Below are 22,838 nucleotides of genomic sequence, written 5' to 3'. Positions count from 1 at the left end.
GGATCGGTCCGAACCCGAAGACTCCGAAAAACTTTGTCGGACAATCAAATACGACCAACAGAAGGCCGAAGTATCAGCGACCGGCCGGATATCATGGCGTGGATCTCAGCACGTATCAATGAAGAACCGGCAATTAGTTAAACAGAAGATTTTTTACCTTTTACGGAATTGTACCTAGATTAGAATTCCTCTACTATATAAAGGGGGTCTGATAATTCATTGTAACATGCATTCCAAAGCGATATACAACTATTTTCACTGTTATTGAATGGGTGGCCAAATGTTGGCTCACGGTCATCAACACTCGGTTGTTACCTTCCAGCAATACCACCGATGTAAATGGGCCACGGGCGGCTATGATATATTGCTTCATGACTCATCAAGGGTTTGATGTCACCCGAGTCCTTTCTGAAGAGATGTTCATCCGATCGCCCGAACTAGGCAAAGGACATTACTTCCCGTCTCTTGTCACCCGTCTCTGCCGCCTTGCTAATGTCCCTGAGAACTCTCAGGTTGATGGGAAATTACCTATAAAAACACCTTTCTGGGCAAGCAAAATTGGGCAAGAGGGACGTGAGCCGATACGAGGCTATGATGACTCGTCTGATGAGTCTGAGTCTGAGGATGATGATGATGCTGAGGACGCTACTGAGATCACCGCCCCTCCTAGAGGGGACGAAGCAGGATCATCACAGCCACGCCGAAGCACTCGCCTGGATGATTTGGAGCAGCGGATGACGGGACTGCAGACCTCCGTCATTGACTTGGGTAACCGCATTGATGTTGTGGCTGAAAGACAAGTGAAGTCAGAAAAGAAGTTCATGGGATGGTTGAGAGCTCTGGGTCGCGCCTGCAGCGTGAACCCAGACACTGTTTCAGATCAAGAGTGACCCCTCAGGGAAGTTCCTTTACCTCACTGATTTTATATTATTAAGCCATGGGGACATGTCTTATTTTTAAGTGTGGGGTGGGGGAATTTTGTTGTCTGTTGTACTTGTGAATATATTATTTGTTTGTTTGTTCTTGGTTTTGCTTTGTGTTTTGTGTTAGTTGTTTAGGAATGGAGTAACAGTTATTGTGTTTTAGGAAGTTAAAAAAATAGAAGCGACTTGTCCCGACGATGGATCTCTGTCGACGGGGTTCTTGAGGGACTAAATCGAGAAAAAAAAATTGGAAATATAAAGACTCTTCCTAAGACGGATTCTTTAGACAATTTTCTTGAGGGAAGCTAGTCTACAGAAAACACCAAAAAGATTTATTTTCTTTAGGTAGTGTAGTAACTCCCTCTTGGTTTTTCTTTGGGTCACGATTCTTTTCCAAGGGTTTTGCTTGAACCGGGTATAGGTAGATTTTTTTTAGGTTAGGATTAATGAGCGAAGAGCTGAAATTTGAAGAAGAAAAACCCTTAGCGTTCTTACACCTGAACACGATAGACGTTAGAGTGTAGCGCTTAGCTTCAAGGGTTGAATCTTGTTTGAGTGCCTTAAAAATTGTATGTTTGTGCTTAACTTGAACACTCGAAAGAGAGTATCTTGATAAACTAATCCGGAGTGAGTCATGTGCCAAGTGAGTGTGAGTATTGTTTGTATTCCATGCTGTACATTTGATGCCTAGAACTTGCCCTGTGTGTTTGCAAAGCGAAATAGTAGCTTCATTCAGTTTTAGAAGTGATATAGGCATTTCTTTGTTGAGCCAGAAAAAAAAAATTGAACCCACCTGAATGCATTACATCTTAGTTAACCCCGTTGAGCCTATAAGCCTGTTTCTTTGGCAACCACAATGTGAACCTTACCCAATTGTTTGAATAGCCTGTTGTTTGAACCAGTTGTCCTCCCGCTCACTAAGCACTAGAATGGTATTGAGATTATGCAAAAACAAAAGTGTGGGGTGGTGGTTTGGTTTTCGAAGTGGAACCATGGAAATAGAGAAAAAGATGCGGAATGTGAAGCGCAAAAAGAGAAGCACCACGAAGAAAAAAAAATCAAATATTTTGTAGTGATTAATAAGTGGTAGCTAGTATAAATTGCACCTAATGTATGGGGATGTTTAAATACGGTGGAGTGTTGGCTTACAAAATGACGAGCTTGAAGTTCAATGTAATTGTATTAAAAGTGCTTAGGGAGGTTAGTCACTATATCTAAATGTATCCTACCTGTCCCTTAGCCTACATTACAACCAAATAAAGTCCTATTGATCTTAGACTGAGTGGGGCTCGATTAGTCGAGTACGACACTAGGGGCAAGCCTATGGTGTGTCTTTGTTGCATGCGAATGTTTCTTTTGGAGAGTGAGTGAATTCTGTCTATTTGAGTTCCTAGTTGTATCACTATCATTATATACATGGAACTACTCTCTTGTGTGATGTGAGGGCATGTGATTCACGAAGGAAAGGTGCGTCTTGACTATTGTATAGAGTGGTTTGAGTAAGTGCAGATGTTGCAGGGTACGGAAAAAAACTTGATTCTTGAGGTAAAAGTTGCTCATTACTAGGTGTAACTCTTGAAAAAATGTTCATGGTGTGAGTCGTTGAGGGAAAAGCATAAGGAATGAATTTTTATGAGTGTGTGGTGAATTGCTCGAGGACTAGCAATGATTTAAGTGTGGGGTGTTGATAATAGGCTATATAGTTGTTATTTACGCCATAATTACCCATGCTTTGTTGTTGTTTTGTAATGTAAGTTGCCAATAAAATGCTTTAATTGATGCTATTTGGTTTCGTAGGGAATACAAGATGTGAGGAAGCAAAAATGAAGTGTTTGGAGGCAAAAACGTGAAGAAATCACCAACTCAAGAAGCACCCGAACGCAAAAGAGCAAATGAGAGAAGTGACGCGGCAAAAAAAAAACCTTCAGTGCTTCCCGCGGTCAGAGCCGCGGTCAGCGCCGCGGTTTTCTACAGAGGTGTCCGCGGTCGGAGCCGCGGTCGACGCCGCTGCCGCGGTAGCTCGTGCACAGTCCAGAAAATTGAGGGGTCAAAGTGTCAACTCGGGAAAGCTTTTGTAAAATCCTTATAATATGTAGGAAACTCGCCCAAGGCTTGGTGAGGCTTAGTTTGGAGATTATTTTGCAAGAGAAACAAGTGTGAGAGATCACCCAAAAACATCATTGTTCTTATTCTCTCTTATTTTCTTGCAATTTACAATTATGAATCTTTTCGTAGCTTATTCCCCTATTGTTATGAGTAGCTAAATACCTTAATCTAAGGTTTTGGTGGAACCCGTTGGGAATGACTTGGTTGTTTTATTAATATAGTGGATTTTGTTGTTAATCTCTATTTGTTCATCCATGTTTTGATTGTGGTTAGTTGAAAGGGCCCTCAATTATCCGTTCCTATTTAGTATGTATCTACTTGAGAGAGAGTGCATATTTAGGTGATTGTATGAACAACATCACTCCCGGAGTATAGACGAGAGTCATAACCGAGGGTTTAGAGGTTGGATTAGAGATAACGATACCTCGGGTGCAATCTAAGTGAACTGTATTGAGAATCTAGCTAGCGTAGCTTGAGAAAGTGCGTCTAGTAAATTATCATACTTACTTGAGAAAGATTTATGATAGCTGGAGCATTCATGATTGATAGAGGCAACTAAATCATAATTATAAGACATATACAACCAAGGAAATTACCAGCGGGGGAAACCGGTACCTTAGACCTTATTCCAATTGTTTACACATCAAGCTTAGTTAATTTTCAGCTGTTAAATACTTTCGATCTTTAGTTGTTAGAAAATCAACCATTGTGAATCAAAAAGTTTGGGAAAACAGATTGTGTGAATTTAATAAATCTGACAGTAGTGATTGATAGGTTAGTTCCCTGTGGTTCGACTCTGGGCAATAATACTCAGATTATATTTGCAAAGCCCGCATAGTCTTTTGTAAGACTCAGTTGAGCAACAAATACATTGCTCTAAATATATTGCTTGTTTCCAAAACAAGCACACAAACTTATAATTCCTGTAAAGGCATACTCTGGTGACTGGTGAAAAACACACAAAGAAGGAGAAAGGGACTTCTCTTCATTCGTTTCAAGAGGCTGAAGTATGAACCGAAGTACATCAGTATTATCAATTGTATACTATATACCAAGCATATTTTCGGGTTTAGATTTTAATCGCTCACATCTGTATTCAATGGAACATCATACACCTAACTAGAAGCTCAACTCAAGACGAGCTCTACAGCAAATTGACCAGAAAGCCAAGAGCCACAGCTCTCACACTCCCAGATAGTTACAACAGGGAACCAACTTGGATCTTTAAGAGGTTCATCTTGAATACTCACTGGAGCAGCAGTGCTAATCAAATGGCTTGCTTTATGAGTTTCGTGGGTTTCATCTGCGACGTCTATTGTTGACAAAATCTGGATTACCTTTCCTCATCATGGCAGCAAACTCATCATAATTGATTCTTCCATCCTGCAATTGGATAGTAATATTTATCAGTGTCAGTCCAAGAAACATCATTATGCATAACCACAACTGACTCGTAAAATCCTCTTCTTCTTTCTTCCATATGCAGCTTTCTTATTTAAAAGAACAAATTCTATTTCTTATATTTAAGGAAACATCACAAGACATATATCTACATACCATGGACTATTTAAGTCATATCAAATTTTATTGGTTCAATTCAACTAAGTCACGATTGACAAAATCTGTAACAAAATGATAAAGTGCACTAGAAGAATTATGTCCTACCAACAATTTTTTTGCTAAAAACAATGTTTTTTTTTTTTTGATAAGGCAAGGAATTGGGGTGAGAGAGGCTAAAACCAATGTTTAATGAGTGTTTTCCAAAAAATTTACTTCATTGAGAGACACCTACTTATAAAGAGATTAAAAAAACAAAGATTCAACTCCAGTTCACTAGAATGATTCCAAGTTGCTGTCTAAGCCAGAGATGTCACATGCAGAGTCCATACCACGTGATCAAAGTACTCTAATAAATCACTCCTAAGTGACCAAAAGAAACTCACATTTTAAAAAAAAAAAATATATAAATATTCACTAATGAAAGGAACCCATACATTGTCTGTGTCAACTTCAGCAATGATCTCTTTTATTGTTTTTTCATCAGAAATGTTGTATTTCTTCAGGGCATGCTCCAATTCGTCCATCGTAATATACCTAAAGGGACCAAGATTAGAACGCATTCAAATGTTTAAATTCAACGTAGAGGAGCAGGTAGATAGCCTACCCGCTCTTATCCTTGTCAAAATACTCAAACGCTGTGTACAAGTGATCTTCTCTTTCCATGCGATTCATGTGCATTGTAGCTGTTATGAACTCGAGGTAATCAATTGTTCCATTTCCATCAACATCAGCCTGGAAGAGCAATCAAATATCTGTATTATTGACTATGTATTAAGCATGTTATATAAGTGTGTATACAGCATGCACCGAAGGCATTTGGGAGCCAAATATTCATCATGTAAAACAATTTTTAACGGCATTGAGAACAGCAACTCCCATCATTTCCCTGGAGCCTTTGATAATTAGAACACTTTCCACTTAGAGTTGTGGAACTTGCTAATGGGTATACAGTACTTTCATGGAGCGAGATACGCATCACCAAAACGAAGTCTTTCCACTGGACTATTTAAAATCTCCTGTTCATGTGCTTCACCAGTAAGCATTTAGTTTCAGAAATTTACATGTCATCAGGTGATCCACTGCATGCCAAATTTGTAAAATGAAAATGGCCAATAATTTCAAGATGGAGATAAAAGCTAAAAGAGAAGGTAAAGATAACCATAAACTAAGGATTAGTCAGGAAAATACCGCTTCCATCAACTGCCTGACTTCTGACTCAGAAAGCTTTGTACCCATTTTTGTAAGACCGGCTTTCAATTCTTCATATGTAATTGTTCCACTGTCATCCGTGTCTATTGATTTGAACATTTCCTTCAAGCCAATGATTTCTTCTTCGGAGAGATTTTCAGCAATTACCTGCGAATGAAGGGAAACAGAAGATAAGCACAGTTGTAGAGAACACATGCGAGGGAGAGAAGTTGCCTTTCTCGTTAAGAATAAGAAATTGGATACACAACAACCTTCAGTGCTACTTTCTTCAGCTTGTTCATAGCACGGAATTGTTTCATTCTAGATAAGACAGCAATGTCAAGAGGCTTGTCAGATGCATCACCATCTTCTCTCATCCATGGATGATCTACATTTTCACAAAATATTTTCTTGTAGTTATAGCACAGTAAGTTTGTGGCAATATTTGTTAATTATTTTATTTTGCTCAATAAAATTTTTAAGTGCATTAAGCCAGTGTCAAATTAAAATATTATAACAATATGAAAGTCCTAGTCTACCATATGTGAAAAACAAATCGATAATCCGCGGCTTATTTATTTCTTTATTTATTTATTTGATAAATGGCTTATTTGTTAATACAATCCACAATGAAATGGTCGTTCCAGAGATTATAACCATCAGTTATGCATATCCAGCACCTAGCAGTAGGAGTTATCACAAAGACCATAGTTATTCCTTAAAGGACTTTAGAGTTGTACGAAACAAACTTCCACAATGTATGAACCACACCTCACTCCTACACAAGTGCGGAATAGCCACATGAATCCTCTATATTCATTCTGCTCTATGCTCTGGTCCACAAGGTATGATTACATTATTTTATTAAAAAAGAACAAGGTGTGGATATAGTTGCTATTGCGTTAATATGAATATCATATACAAGTGTGGGAGGGTCAGTAGTTTCTTATAAATTTTAAGGATCAATATAAAGTTAGATAGCCATGTCGTACCCGTACATGTTTGTCTTAAGAGGGAAGAAATTTGGTATCAGCACTGATACAACCTATGCATGATTTCTTACACTAATTCATTAAGTTCAGTTGGAATGTAATAACAAAAAATAATAATAATAAAATCAATTGACGTGAGCCTGTATCTTATGTCATGTATGGAGGGAAAACAACTAGATGCTTGAAGGAAAATCCGAGTAAGTCCATGTTTTGAAATATAGATGTGTATAATTTTGGGGCTTTGTACAAACTGTATACTATAGCTGATTGGGATAATTTGTTGGACTTTATGGACTAACTACTTAGCTAAAAAGAATCTGGACGCTATACAAATAAAATTACTCCTCCTAATTATAAATAAAATCAAAGAGATCATAAAAAATTAGAGACAATAAAACTATGAAGGCATTTTGCAATGTATTTTGATAGATCTTAATTAAAGCTGAATCTTACTTAGGACTTCAGCTGCAGAAAGCCTTTCCCTAGGATCAGATCGTAGCATCTTCTTAACAAGATCTTTAGCACTACTCGATACTGAAGGCCAAGGATCCGATGAAAAATCAAGATGACCTCGAAGAACAGCATCAAAGATACTCTGATCATTCTCTGCATACAAAGAAAGAGAAATATTTCAAAGTCAATGAAAAGTACATTGGAACAGTCATTTTCTATGAGAATATTATCCACAAACTTTTCCCTGTATAGTTTACTTTTTGTAGCTATTCAACACTATAAACAAAAGGCTCGGCAAAATTTAGCAAAACATCTTACAAGTTCATTTGCCCAAAAATAGGATATGCTTCCGCAAGTTTGACAGTGGCAGATGGTTTTAAATAATTGGAGCAGATATCCCTTGCTAATCTTATGGGATGCCAGTTGTAAATATAGAGTCGAAAAACTACCATGCTCAGATACAAAAGAAAACACTAACATCTAATGCAAGGTACCTTTTTCTTTCCAGCAAGATAAATATATCTTTTTGTTACATTGGCAATTACAAGAGGAACAAGAATAGTGCTGTAAAAAAATATCTGCAAGAGAAATATGAACTCTTCAACTTTTTATGCCATTTCCTCGAGTTTCCTAAAATTTCCATAGTATACGGCTACAATTCCTGAACAACTTGTTTCTTCAATTTCTTCATCATATTTTAGCTTAAGGGCAACAAAAGAGATGTTATATGGTGCATGTGCGAATCCAAGATTGTTCTATCTGTGCTGAAACGAAAAGGAAAATCAATAATGATGAAGAAGCTTTAGGACATTCTGATGCTAAAATTCTAGAGGTAGCAAATGAAGTTACCTCCATAGAATGGTGGAACGCCACTGAGTAGAATGTACAGGATAACTCCAGCACTCCAAATATCAGCTTCAGGTCCATATTCTCGGCGCAGAACTTCAGGAGCGACATAATATGCACTACCAACTAGGTCTTTGAAAACATCACCTGCATCAACGAGTGGATTTTTATGTTGAATAGGTCACCCCTATATCCCAAAAAGTTGTAAACAAGTGGTCCAGCTAAAAGTTTAACAAAACATAAGATAAAAGAGACATGGTCGAGATAACACAAGCTTGAGCTCTGTTACACGGTGGGCTTCTTGATTTGCATGAACTAGAATAGATTACTCTATAATTCGATGAATTCAATGCTTTTCTCATACTTCATTGGTCATAACAAAATTTAGTAACTATAACATCACAACAGGATGCGTTTGAGATTTAGCGAGTCAATAGTCAGCCGTTAAAATAATTTACTTACAGGAATATGGGATTCGTTAAGCTCGAGATTGACCCTTCTAATAGGTCAAGCACTCAGGCTTGATTTCACAATCAGCACACACTGGTTAACTCAATCATCTTTTTCCTTATTTTCTTGTGTCTTATAGTAAATGTTTAATGTCACTGAAGCCTTTGGAAAGAAAATTAAATTCTGCTTAAAGGCTGTATTATCAGTGTACCAGAAAACACCATTGTAACCTATGTTCAACCTACATGAACCAAGAGACTAGGTCCCCAATGGTATGGCTGGTGGTTGCGACATAAGAGTAACAACTTGGAGATCCCGGGTTCAACTCTCCGCTATAACACTCAATGTGAGCTCATTTGGTCCAGCCTCTTGGGCAGGTTTAAGTGGCACTTATCTTTGTAGGTTTTAGTAGGTTGCCGGTTTTCAGTCGAGGCGTGAAAACTTGACCGAACACCATCATCATTAAAAAAAATCAAGTGACTGCACTGATGGTGTAATAGAGTTTAAGTTCTATGCACGAATGGTGCAAAAGTTATAGCATTGAAGGTAATTCTAATTTATAACATTGATTGATCACCTAGAATAATCGGTAAGTAACCTGCTATAACAAGTTGTAAATTATAGTGATGGTGTAAAAGAACATTACATTCTCAATGTATATAGCTTAAATCCTTATATAGAGTTACCTGCAATTAGTTTTTTAAGTGGCATGATTGTGTAATAGAAATATTTGCAGTATCGCAGTACAGAACTTTAACAACAATAACAAACTAGTAGAATCCCACGGGTGGGGTGTGGGGAGGGTAGAGTGTATGCAGACCTCCCCTACCCCGAAGGGAAGAGTACAGAACTCTAACACTAAATATAATATCTGTCCACTAATACCTGGTTTGAAGAAGACTGATAATCCAAAATCAGTAGCCTTCAATGGTGAACTTTCATCGGAGCTCAAAAACAAGAAATTTTCTGGCTTTAAATCCCGATGCATAACGCCCATGGAATGACAATAATGAACCACCGTAACCATCTGCCGGCAAAGCCCGGCGGCAGCTCGTTCGGAATAGTGTCCTTTAGCAATTATCCGGTCAAAAAGCTCGCCGCCGGCACAAAGTTCCATGACGAGGTGAACGTGATGCTTGTCCTCGAACGTTCCTTTAAGTTCCACGATGTTCCGGTGACCGGTTAAGTGGTGCATGATCTGAACCTCGCGGCGTACGTCGTCCACGTCGTCAGCCGCTATGAGCTTTCGCGTGGCAATTGACTTGCACGCGAATTGCTGGCGCGTTTGCTTGTGAGTTACTAAAAAGGTTACACCGAATTGTCCGCGACCGAGTTCGCCGCCGAAAATGTAGGTGGAACGAACGTCTTCCATTGGTTTGCCGAGGACACGGCCGATGCCGGATAGTGGTCGGGGAGGTGGCGGTTGAGATGAAGGGATGATTCGGATACCGGTGGTTTGAGACGGCAGCGGAACGGTGTCGCCGCCGGAGGATGTGGTGGTAGTTTGGTCCGAAGATGAGCTGTTACAGTTGCCCATTTTTTGGGGGTGTGTGAGGACTGTTCAGTCAAACATTTTGTTGAGCTATATTTGCTGACTTGTCTGAAAAATGTGAGCATTTAATCATTGACTGAAATGACAGAATTGACCTTAGCAAAATTTGGCAATTGTGTTCTTTAATTTGAATTTTTGAATTTGAGTTTTTAAAAATGGAAATATTTAGGTCGACACGAAAATTAAGCAGACATGAGAAAAGAAATTCTAACCTTTACTTGGATTTCAAGCATTAGTCCTGACTTTTTAAGTTGATTCTCTTTCGACTCTTCCTTAGAGAAAAAAAAGATTCAAGGAACGTCTTGAAACAAAATAATTCACTAAATGATTATTGGCTCTTACGGGGAGTCTGAAATTAACAATGTGTCACTGCTTGGGCATTAAATTTTTGCTGCTTGAGAAAGCATATGAGGAAGTGTTTTGCTCCCTTTGTAACATGTCATCCTTAATCAGAGGTCTCGTATTCGAGTATGAATATGGAATTGTTTTTCGTACGGAGCTTTTTGTTCTCACAGTGGAATTTTCTGACGTAAATCTAGATTGCTTGAATCGAAACGGATACCAGATACTAGATAGGAAACCAAAAAGGAAGGAATAGTACTCCCTCCGGTTCAAAATAAGTGATGTTTTGGCCTTTTTCTTGTGGTCCAAAATAAGTGATTTTTTCAGATTTCAAGAATGAATTAATTATTTTTTTCTTACATCGTCCTTGAAGTAAATGGTGTTTGAATATGTGTTAGGAGTGTTTATGTGAGATAGTAAAGGTTAATATAGTCAATTCTATTGCTAATTAATGCTAAAAGGTGAATTTCTTAATTTGTGTGAAAACATCCAAAAAATCACTTATTTTGGACCCCGGGGAGTACAAAATAGCCCTCCAATTTTTTTTATTAGCATCCTTTAATCTAATTTTTCGTTTGCAAATTTTTCCCATAAAACCTTTAATATTTTGAGATATAGACTTCTTTAGCTTGCCAGTTGCCAGTTAGGAATAATACAATCCAAAACTGGGTTATGTCATCCAATAGCTCCCCACAAATTGCGTTGTAACAAATACTTTAGGACAAAGATAGTTTATTGTTAAGAGCATATAATAAAGCAATGACTCACTGAAAACTGAATAATGGCAAAGTTTAATCACTTAAAATTGTGGGGGTGGGGGTGGGGGTGGGGGTTGGGGGTGGGGGGGGGGATGCTATAGAAATAAAATTATAATGAGTTCTCAAACTACCTCAAAATATTTACAAGAGCAAAGCTACAAGAAAACAGCTATGTACAAATGTACATTAAGCCAATACTGGACACCAAACTCTTAAACTAACTTTCAGCCTAGTATCTCCCCTTATTACCACTATAAACTATAACGCCTCTCTACCTGCGCAGGTAGGGGTAAGGCCAAGGCCAGTCTGTGTACATACTATCCTCGCCAGACCCCACTTGTCGGAATATACTGGGTATGTTGTTGTACTATAATAGTAGTAGGTTCAAGTCGAAATCCGACTTCACAAATGAAAGATAACAGCTTCTTAACCACCATAATAGTGAACAAGGTAGATAACAAAAATTGACACAAACATCCGAATTCTCAAGGCTTACAACCAAAATGCAAGGATGAAGCGGCTAGTGTATCTCGCGTGTAGTTTTTAGGCGTTACCAAAAGGTTTCCCTGGTGCGGATGCAGTCATTGTGCCCCTGGTGCAGTTTGAGCCACCGGCCAGCATTGCCATCAAACTTCCTCCGTGCACTCTTCCCTCGGAAACTGATGATGAGCTTCCACCAACTGGCGTATTCCATTCCTTAAACTCAAAAGGTTTCCAACCGGTAGATGTCAAAATGTTATTTCCCATCTTCATAATATCAATATACATATCCTGTACATTGACAATCTCCTTCATCTTCCCCAGATTTTGGGGTGTTGAATCCAAGACCACAGCCCCTAGAGTGGCACCACCATGAACACGTTTGTCTTGCACCAGGGCACCATGAGATACACATGTCGTCCCTCTGGCAAATGAGTTACAAGGACTATCATTTTGGCCAAATTCGGAACCAGGTTGACCCCAAGAACATCTTTTTCCACCACCGTGGGCCTTGCAGAAATCGGTGCTTCCTTGAGCACTTTTTCCACATCCGTCGAATTTGCATCTTTTACCACCACCATGGCGCACGCAGAAATCAGTCCGGCCCCTAGCACTCCTGGAGCACTCTGGGAAAGCACATCTCTTACCACCACCATGCGCCACACAGAAGAGAGTCCCTCCATGCACACTCTTTGGGCAAACCCCGCCTCCTTGGAATGTACATCTTTTCCCTCCACCATGACCCTTACAGAAAGGTGTGCTCCCCTCTGCGCCCTTATTGCACCCTTCAAACGTGCAACGTTTCCCACCACCATGGGCCTTACAAAACAAGGTGCTTCCTTGGGCCCCTTTAGTGCACTGGGAGTACCGACACCGCCGACCACCTCCATGTGAAATGCAGAGGCCAGAGAGGCCCTCCGCACTTTTCATGCAGTTCTCCATCTGGCATCTCTTGCCCCCACCGTGTCTAATGCATAATCCAGAATTCCCTCTGGCAGCGCGGGTGCAGCCTTCGTGATTGCAACGGCGTCCACCCCCATGTGTGATGCAGAAATCAGTGCGTCCTTCTGCACTCTTGGTACACCCTAGGAATTCACATCGCCGACCACCGCCATGGGCCTTGCAGAATGCGGTTCGACCCTCGGCTCCCCTATGGCAGCCTGGTTTTTGACACCTACGGCCTCCACCATGGGCAATGCAAAGGCCGGAAGCACCTCTTGCTCCTTTGACACATCCCTTGAACTGACACTGTTTGATACCACTGCTGCGCTGCTGCTGCTTTATCGACCCGGAGGTACAGGTGAGTGAACTTTTTGGATTTGTTATTACACTTGAGGAGGGATCAGGAGAGACCGGAGATGGGTCTACTTCTTTGATCGCCTGTTTCAAGAAGTAACTAGGCTCTTTGTCCTGTGGCACAAGTAACGGATGAAAAAAGCTACCAGTATTCTGATGAGAACCTGTTGATACTTCATCAGTGTGAAAAGCCAGACCAAAATCGTGCGGCACCTTTGTGACACTTTGTGGTGAAGTGGAGGTCAGATGCACAGTCGTAACATCAGATTCAGCAGCACTATTGGAAAGACTCAGTTCCAGATCAATTGCATTCCCTGTGTCAAGTGCTTTTGGAATGGAGATAGCTGAACTTTTTGGCCTTGGAGTCCTCCCATTGGCGAGATGAAGACCGAAGTCCACTTCCAGGTCCATCAAGGACTCATGAGTTTCTTTCGCTGGAGATATTGAGGTGCATAGAATGCCTGAACTCCACATACTTTCCGCGGAAGTTGATGAATGGCCTAAGCTTCGACATAAAGATGAATCAATTTTCTGATCAATTTCCTTTGGGGAATAGACTGAGGGCATTAGAGACCCAACGGAATCAAGACGCAGGGTGGTATCAGCACAATAACCACCTTTAGCTACAGCTCCGCCAATTGGGATGGAATTGCCCACCTTCTTGGATGCATGTAACGACGAGTTTGCAGCAAACCCCAAATAGTGGAATCTGGGATCCATGACTAGGATGCAACACTACAATGGAACCAAATCTCAATTGCAAAAGAAAAGTCGGCCAGACTTCCGGGCTAAAATTAGTTAGTGGCTAAACTAGGGTTAGATGTGTCAAAAAGAGCACATCCCACCCCCGCTTACGAATCCTGACGTATCCTTTCTATCCATTATTAGATATCAAACTTTACTCCAAGTTCTTGTAATCAGCACCAATGGAGTAAAACTTTGTGCAACGTCAAAACCTCCAGCGTCAAATCATGACAAATAATCATCCTGCACAACACATTGAATTACATCACTGAGCAGATCTAAGGTCAAACACCCACCGTACAGAAGTCACAAGGTCGGGAAAATATGAAAGGGAAAAGATTTAGCAGACACAAACCAGAAAGATGAAGATCATTTAAATGTGGAACAGAATATTTCTTTTACTGAATCAATACGCCAAGCAAATAAGAAGAAAATTTAAAGAACTTCCTTTTATTGACCCAAGCTAAAAAAACCACTTTGATTTTGCCATAAAACCACAAGGAACAGATTCATTTGCATTAAAAATTTAAATCATATTAAAACTTTGCTGTCCGAGATAACAGAAGACCACAAGGATATCAACTAAGGCAAACTTAGCAACGCAGGACATGAAGAAGAAAAATGAATGTGTCTACTTACGCAAATAGGGTTCTTCGATAAACCTCAATTCATGGTCTACCATACTAATGAATCATGTTGCTTAACGTACACTTTCCTACTTGCTTGTTTAAATCAACTATTTGAAATCCGAATAGAGCACTGGAGATTCTGTTTCCTTTTTTGCTCCTTCCGCGGTATCCAGTTTCAAAACTGTGTCAACAGGAGACAAATGAGGAAAATGAAAAGGATTTTAAATACCCCAAATACAAGCAATATAATCTAAACTAGACATAACCAAGATACAACTAAACAATTATCTTTTTTTCTTGATACATATAACTGTAACAATATATCAACAACAACAACAAACCCAGTGATTCCCCACAAGTGGGGTCTGGGGAGAGTAGTGTGTACACCGGGTAAGACTACCCCTACTCTGAGAGCGCAGAGAGGCTGTTTTAAGTAGACCCTCGGCTAAAGGAAACTATAACAATATATCAGAAGAAAAAATTGCAACGTAAGCATAAACAATAGAAGAACAAACTTATTAAAAATGTTCAAATCTAGCTAAAGGATAAAGATTTAAAAACACATGTTGTAGAAAATGTTCAAATCCAAGTTAAAATAGTAAAGCAAGGAGTAATTGTTAAACAAACTAGCTTCCAATCAGAATTCGAGATTACAGTTTCCTACCTTTTCCTTTCCGGGAAAGAAAAAACAGATTTGAGGTATAGGACTCAATGAAGAAAGTACCGAATAAATAAATCAAGAAAATACAACAGAAACGACCATTCATATCTGGGATAAAATGTTGCAAAAATTTAAAAAGACATAAGAGAACTTGAACTAAAATGTTGCAATATAAGGATAAATATTTGAAGGCCAAACTTCTAAAAAATATCCAATCCAAGTAAAAACAGCAAAACAAACAACAACAACCGAATAAAATCCCACAAGTGGGGTCTGGGGAGGGTAGAGTGTACGCAGACCTTACCCCTACCCCAAGGAGGTAGAGAGGCTGTTTCCGATAGACAATGAACAAATTGCTAAGTATACTAGCTTCTAACTGTATTCTCAAAGTTCAAGATTACAGATTTCAGCTAAAAATCCCACCTTTTTCATTCTTGAACAAAATGAAAAACTTGAAATTGAAACTAAGTAGATTAATTGGCATGGAAAAAGTTTCTGACTTAAACCAATCTAGGGAATACAACGGAAACAAGAAATTAAGACTCAAAATCTGGGACAAAGATGTTGCAAATATTTCAAGTAGAGAACAAATCTCAAAAATTAAAAATATACAATATGAGGATGAATATTTGAAGACCCAACTTCTGAAAAATGTCCGAATCCAAGTAAAAACAGATAATTGAGCAAAACTAAAGTATCCTAGCTTCTAACTGTATTCTCAAATTTCAAGATTACAGATTTCAGCTAAAGTTCCCACCTTTTTCATTCTTGAACCAAAAAATACTCGAAATTAAAGCTAAGTAGACTAACTGGCATGGCTCAAATGAAAAAGTTATTGAATAAGTAAACCAATCAATTAAGAGAATACAAATGAACAGAACAAAATCTTGAAAATAAGATTATAGATTCAAGAAAAGTACCTTTTCCAGGAGGGGTTTTTCTTTCTTTTTTTTTTTTTGTAAGTGGAATTTTTTTGAGAAGTTTTTACAGGTGGGGATTATGTTAAAACCCCAGAAACTATATATGTATAGTGAAATTAAGAGAGAGAGAGAGAGAAGGAAGTAAGGCTTGTTGAGATTGGGAGAGACAAGAAAATGAGCACATTATGAGGACAGCAGGTACATATATATATGTGTAGCTCCTTCCACTTTTATTTTACTTTTACTTAAACCTTTATTTTTAATTATATAGTACTATTTATAATTTGAGTCTTCAAAATAAAGAAATTTTATAAAGAGGGTTTTTCTTAAATGAACTATAGCCGATGCAAATTCGAATTAGTCGGCCGACACTGAAATCGTCTTGAATATTAAATGATGAAAGAACTAATGTACATTTCATCTATACCCGCTTTTTGGGTCACGTTTTAACTTGTGCCCGTTTTGCAAAAAAAATTGCAACTTCATCTATACCCACTTTTTCGCGTAACTTCAGCATATGAGGCTGAAGTAGCAAAGGCAATCACGCAAAATTTTAGCACTCTAGTAGACGGAACTGAAGTTTTTGTTTGTAATTGCTGAACTTAAGCATAGTAGCTGAAGTTTTGTTCCCTATTTGCTGAAGTTTTTGTTTGTAATTGCTGAAGTTTTTATTTTTGTAACTGGCGAAGTTTTTGTTTTGTAACTGGCGAAAAATTTTTGTTTTTGTAGCTGAAGTTTTTGTTTTGTAACTGGCGAAGTTTTTGTTTGTAACTGGCAAACTTCAGCTCTAGAATCTTCTTCCCTTCATAACGATACTGTCACGAAAACATGAAAATAGCTGCTTTACTGTCACATAAAGCATTCAATAGCAACGATACCTCATCTTATAACTCTCTAATCGGACCAATTATTTAGATTATTAGTTCAACAACTAAACCATCCAAAGGAACTGTTAATCGATATTTGATAAAGCAAGAAACTTTTTAACAATTTACATAAACCAATATGCTGCTGCTATTGACATGCATTATCAGATAGGATCTGTAGCTTCGTCATTTAACAGATCATCTATTGCCACCATTCAATCAAGCAACAAGAGTTCGATATTCTTCGAAGAGGCATTTATGATGCGAAATTGCACTGTATATTCCTATTTTTTTTTTATTTATTTCTTCTGCGGTGACAGAAATACAATTTGTGCAGTGCGACTTCAGAAAGAGGTTGAGGGCGGATATAACTTTGAGGAGGAGAAGGAGGAGGAGAAAGGGGGCTGAAGTTGTTTAAAAAGTGGGTATAAGTTAAAACTTTTTAAGGCAACAAAATAGGGCGCCCCGTGCAATTTTTACCTTATAAGTACCTAGTCATTAGGATCCAATTAGTCACCTATTAATTACTCTTTCTAGTCTTGTCATTTAAGATTTTGATTACATTATTAAGAAAATGATTCCTTAGGTTTTATTTATATGATACTCTTTTTTTTTAAATGGTTCAAAATAATGTCTCATTTTTATATTTAAAATTTTATAAACTTCAAGTTCCTTATTTTACTTTTGATAATATACTCTTATAGCTACATGAATATCGTAACTATAATATCACGACATTTAAAAAAAAGATATAATAATATTATTGAGATTTTTGGTTAAATTACTCTTATCTCATCTCTAAATGAATAAAGAACAATTCGGTGCACTAAGCTCTCGCAATATAATTAAAAAAAAATACTCTCGCAATATGCGGGGTTCAGAAAAATATCGGACCATAAGCATCTAGTTATTATACACAGCCTTATCTTGCATTTCTGCAAGAGGCTGATTCTACGACTCTAAATAAGTAACCAAATGATACACATACCTTCTTGAAATAGGAGGAGTGAAGTTGATTAGTTAAAAAAAATAATGCTTCCTGATATTTTTATAGTGAAAAAAATGAGTGGCAATTTCTTTTTGGCAAAAGCACACATACAATTAGGGCTGGGCATAATTTGGTAAATACCGAATTACCGTACCGAAACCAATAATGTTGGTATTTGGTATACGGTATTTTGGTATTTTGTTTAAGTTTTTAAAAAAATTAGTATTAGGTATGGTATTTGGTATTTTAAAATAAAATACCGAAATACCGATACCGTACCGAAATATATATTATATTACACAAAACACATTATCAATTATAACATAAATATAAAAATCTAAAATTTTACTTTCCTTTATTCTCAAAGTTCATCAATTAACTCTAAACAAGTAACAAGACATTTCTAATAATCAAATATTCTTTTATGTACAATTTTCTCTATTTGGGTTGATATTTTCTAGTTTTGGACAAAAATTTTGTCAACAAACATTTTCAGTTTTGTATTTTTGAGTACTTAGTTAAGAATATTAGAGTGTATGATTCTATGCACTAGTTAGTATCCAAACCGAATAAACCGAAGTTACCGAACCGAATAAATCGAAACCGAAAGGAGAAAAATCGAACCATACTGAATTTAATTAGGTATGGTATTGGTATAGAATTTTAAGAAACCGAATATCAAAAATACCGAACCGAAACGTCTAAATACCATACCGTACCGACCGACGAACACCCCTACATACAATGGACCGAAGGGAGTGGAAAAGCACAAGTTTATCTACATTCGTACCAAACTATATACTATATTAAATTATTAAAGTCAAGTGATACATTAAATTAGGAGTAATTAATTATGATTAAATGGTGTAGTAAATTTTGTGATACAATGCATGTACAATAGTTCAATCAAGAAAATAGTTGGCGTGGCTGCTGACTAATGACTGATCCCTTTGATGAGTGGAAAGGTCAGGTTGGGACTTTTGCTGTGCACACAGAGACACCTGACACATTTCATTTGACATCAAAACTTCACTCACGCATTTCCACAAACACAACGTGTCCTCCTTTTGTCAATCAATGATTTTCTTTTCTATCTTCAAATCATTATATTCACTCAATAATAAAGTTGGCAGCGGCTCGACACCGTTCGTTGCGCCTATACTTTATAGCCGCCTACTTTGGTTGTTTTTTGGTTGGCGAGTTCTTAATATACTTTTTCTGTTTTGTTACAAGATATTTAGTAAATGTGGATGTCCACTACTTCCACTACTTTCACCTATGATGTAAATTACTTTTCGCTATTCATCACCATTATGATTGTAACTCCCACACCTCCATAACCCCTCCCCATGATCTTCCCCCATGATCTCAATTGTTAATGTCATGTTTAAGACAATGATTTTGTAACCTTCATATGTAATAGTATAAATAGAGGCATGAAATGTGAGATGGAATACACTTGAACACTTGATGAAATAAGAAAGTTATCTCTTCTTCTCTTATTTTACTTATCTTCTTGTTTTATATTGTTACTTTGAGCTACATTTTTTAACACGTTATCAGCACGAAGTTGAGCTCTTTTCGTTGTTCAGGTATATTTGTTCATTTTGTTTTTTTTTTTTCGTTGTATATTTTGATTTCATGATTAGTGTCTTTAATATGCCGTTTTATAATTTCTCACATCTCTAGATATATGTAAAAATAAAGAATTCTATGTTTCTTTATTTTAAGTTATTTGCATGATTGTCATGTGAAAGTTGCTAATTTTTATGTTAATAGAATTAATTGAGAGAAGATATTTTGTTCTAGTTAACATCAAAGATATACTAATAATTTGAAGAAAAAATATAGTATTCTTTTCTATGGAATTATCACTTTAGTGTATATATAGATCACAAATTTGATATTATGTCAATTTTTAAGATTCTTTATGCTATTATCCTAATGATTTCTAATTAGTTATCTTTTTTGATAATTTTTACTATGTCAAATTTGTCAAAGCTTGAGTTTGTGGCACTTGACATTTCTGGAAAGAATTACCTATCATGGGTTCTCGATGCTGAGATTCACTTAGCCGCTAAAGGCCTTGGTAACACCATTACTCAGGGTAATGAGGCATCAAGCCAGGACAAAGCGAAGGCCATGATTTTCCTTCGTCATCATTTGGATGAAGGTTTGAAGGTTGAATATTTAACAGTGAAAGATCCACTTGAATTTGTGGACTAGCCTGAAGGAAAGGTATGATCACCTTAAGGCTACAGTATTGCCAATGGCTCGATATGAGTGGATGCACTTACGGTTACAAGATTTTAAGACCGTAAGTGAGTATAACTCTGCTGTATTTCGAATAACTTCCCAATTGAAATTATGTGGGGAAGTTATGAATGATGAGGATTTACTGGAAAAGACTCTTACGACTTTTCATGCCTCAAATATGGTATTACAGCAGCAATACCGTGAAAGGGGTTTTAAAAAGTATTCTGAATTGATCTCATGCCTTCTGGTGGCTGAGCAACATAATACCCTTTTGCTGAAAAATCATGAAGCCCGTCCCACAGGGTCAGCTCCGCTTCCTGAAGCGAATATGGCAGCTAGACGTGATAAGTCTGGAAAAAGACAGAATAATAATCATGGCCATATGAATGTACGTGGGCATGGAAATGGTAAGAGACGATATAATAGTCGTCATCATGGTGGTCATGGCAAACGAGAGAACAATATGGGTTCTCAAAATAATCCTTCAAGAGGCAAAAGCGGTAACTGCCACCGCTGTGGCATGAAAGGTCATTGGAAAACTGAATGCCGTGCACCTGAGCATTTTGTCAGGCTTTATCAAAACTCCATCAAAAGAAAGGCAAATAATGTTGGAGCATCTTCTGCTAATGCCCCAGTGGAGTCACACTTGACCTTTAAAAATGATTTTGAGGCAGGGCCTTCAAACAAAAATGATGACAATGCCGAGGCAAATCTTGCTTTGAATGATGATGATTTTCAAGGCCTCGATGATCTTACTCATTTGGAAGTTGAAGACTTCTTTGGAGATCAAAACTAAAGTTTGATCATTTTACTGGGGAATGCAATTATGTTATTTTTATTTTCAGTGGTTTTTTTTTTCTCGTTCTAAAGTTGTTTTTTTTTTCAAGTAGTACTTATTGTCTTATGTTGTCGTTGGTGATGTTAGTTTTTTCCGTATTTCTCATGATGTACTTTTTTTTTTAATGAAGAATATAAAATTCCCCAATCTTCAATTGGATCCAAGATGAGTAATAAAGATTTATGCCTTTTGGATAGTGCTACAAATCACACAATATTAAGAGAAAAGAAATTTTTCTCTTATTTGGTTATGAAAAAGGCTTATGTTAATACAATATCTGGTAGTACAAAGTTAATTGAGGGCTCTGGAAGAGAGGCCTTATTACTACCTGGAGGAACGATATTAACTATTAATAATGCATTGTATTGTAGTAAGTCTCAAAGAAACTTGTTGAGTTTCAAAGCTATTCGTCAAAATGGCTACCATGTTGAGACCTCTAACGAAGGAAAGGTTGAACACCTTTATATTACTACAATAAAATCGGGGAAAAAATGTGTGCACGAAAAATTACCCGCATTTTCTTCTGGGTTGTACCACACAAATATTGGTGTGGTTGAATCACATGCCATAGTAAACAAAAGGTTTACTACTTCTAACGATTTTATCATTTGGCATGACCGGTTGGGCCATCCCGGTTCTAACATGATGCGCAGAATCATAGAGAATTCAAATGGGCATACATTGAAGAATAAGAAGATTCTTCAATTTAAGGAATTCTCTTGTGCTGCTTGTTCTCAAGGAAAATTGGCTATTAAACCATCAGCAGCTAAAGTTGGGATTGAATCCCCTGCATTCCTGGAACGTATACAGGGTGATATATATGGGCCTATACACCCTCCATGACGCATCTACAAGATGGTTACATGTGTGCTTATTGTCAACTCGTAATATGGCATTTGCGAGATTGTTGGCCCAAATAATAAGGTTAAGAGCACAATTTCCAGATTATGCAATTAAGACAACTCGTCTTGATAATGCTGGTGAATTTACATCTCAGGCCTTTACAGATTATTGTATGGCCACTAGAATAAAAGTTGAGCATCCGGTTGCTCATGTTCATACTCAAAATGGTCTAGCAGAATCATTGATTAAACGACTTCAACTAATAGCTAGACCATTGCTAATGAGGAAAAAACTCCCCCTTTCAGTGTGGGGACATGTTATTTTGCATGCAGCAGCACTTGTGTGCATAAGGCCAACCAGTTATCATAAAGTCTCCCCATTACAGTTGGCTTTTGGTCAGGAGCCAAATATTTCCCATCTAAGAATTTTTGGATGTGCAGTATATGTTCCAATTGCTCCACCACAACGCACAAAGATGGGTCCCCAAAGAATGTTGGGAGTATATGTTGGTTATGAATCTCCTTCTATTGTTAAATATTTGGAGCCTATGACAGGAGATTTGTTTACAGCCAGATTTGCTGATTGTCATTTTGATGAATCATTTTTTCCAACATTAGGGGGAGAAAATAAACAGCTAGAAAAAGAGATAGATTGGAACGTATTATCTCTATCTCATTTGGATCCTCGTAAAAATCAATGTGAACAAGAAGTTCAAAAGATTATTTATATGCAAAATGTTGCAAATCAATTGCCAAATGCATTTACTAACCTTCCACGGGTTACTAAATCGCATATTCCAGCTGTAAATGCTCCAATTCGAGTTGATGTCCCAGCTGGACAGTATGATGATGCAAATGAGTCTAGGCCACGCCTTTTAAACGTGGTAGACCAATTGGTTCCAAGGATAAGAATCCCCGAAAAAGGAAAGGAGCAAATGATCAAGTTGATCATAACATAGAGGCAATTGCTCAAGAGGAACATAAGGACATAGCAATTGATAAGACCTCACAGGAGGTTCTAGTACCTGGAAATGATGAAAATGAAGAGATCTCAATAAGTTATGTCTCTACAGGAAAAAGGTGGAACCGAAATAACGTTGTGGTTAATAACAATTTTGCATATAATGTTGCAATTGAAATAATGCAAC

At 37.6% G+C, this 22,838-nt stretch overlaps 3 protein-coding genes across 3 annotated transcripts; 1 reads left to right on the top strand and 2 right to left on the bottom strand.

The window, feature by feature from the left end:
- Positions 3,994 to 10,114, bottom strand: LOC109223654 (calcium-dependent protein kinase 1-like). Its single transcript, XM_019388046.1, has 8 exons — positions 9,404 to 10,114; positions 8,072 to 8,215; positions 7,223 to 7,375; positions 6,050 to 6,165; positions 5,778 to 5,945; positions 5,194 to 5,321; positions 5,024 to 5,123; positions 3,994 to 4,412 (listed from the first exon to the last, which is right to left on the bottom strand). Exons 1-8 carry the CDS (start codon positions 10,053 to 10,055, stop codon positions 4,329 to 4,331), a joined length of 1,545 nt encoding a protein of 514 aa, XP_019243591.1. The 5' UTR covers positions 10,056 to 10,114; the 3' UTR covers positions 3,994 to 4,328.
- On the bottom strand, positions 11,275 to 16,085 carry LOC109223653. Its single transcript, XM_019388045.1, has 3 exons — positions 15,901 to 16,085; positions 14,330 to 14,500; positions 11,275 to 13,933 (listed from the first exon to the last, which is right to left on the bottom strand). Exon 3 carries the CDS (start codon positions 13,664 to 13,666, stop codon positions 11,714 to 11,716), a length of 1,953 nt encoding a protein of 650 aa, XP_019243590.1. The 5' UTR covers positions 13,667 to 13,933; positions 14,330 to 14,500; positions 15,901 to 16,085; the 3' UTR covers positions 11,275 to 11,713.
- LOC109224323 lies at positions 20,024 to 21,691 on the top strand. The gene is made up of 2 exons (XM_019388911.1): positions 20,024 to 20,680; positions 21,107 to 21,691. Exons 1-2 carry the CDS (start codon positions 20,024 to 20,026, stop codon positions 21,689 to 21,691), a joined length of 1,242 nt encoding a protein of 413 aa, XP_019244456.1.

This window comes from Nicotiana attenuata, chromosome 3 (assembly GCF_001879085.1).
Source record: "Nicotiana attenuata strain UT chromosome 3, NIATTr2, whole genome shotgun sequence".
Classification (NCBI taxonomy): domain Eukaryota; kingdom Viridiplantae; phylum Streptophyta; class Magnoliopsida; order Solanales; family Solanaceae; genus Nicotiana; species Nicotiana attenuata.
The sequence above is the reverse complement of the archived record's forward strand: the minus strand, read 5'-3'. Positions and strand labels throughout refer to the sequence as shown.

Bases quoted from the DNA above. Each gene is read 5' to 3' on its own strand.
- LOC109223653 (XM_019388045.1), bottom strand. From the start codon at position 13,666: ATGGATCCCAGATTCCACTATTTGGGGTTTGCTGCAAACTCGTCGTTA.
- LOC109224323 (XM_019388911.1), top strand. From the start codon at position 20,024: ATGGCTCGATATGAGTGGATGCACTTACGGTTACAAGATTTTAAGACC. The intron at 20,681-21,106 runs GCAGGGCCTTCA...GTTATGAAAAAG, and splicing joins CCTTTAAAAATGATTTTGAG to GCTTATGTTAATACAATATC.
- LOC109223654 (XM_019388046.1), bottom strand. From the start codon at position 10,055: ATGGGCAACTGTAACAGCTCATCTTCGGACCAAACTACCACCACATCC. The intron at 7,376-8,071 runs GTAACTTCATTT...CTTTGTATGCAG, and splicing joins CGTTCCACCATTCTATGGAG to AGAATGATCAGAGTATCTTT. The intron at 6,166-7,222 runs GTAAGATTCAGC...GTGAAAATGTAG, and splicing joins TTCTGCAGCTGAAGTCCTAA to ATCATCCATGGATGAGAGAA.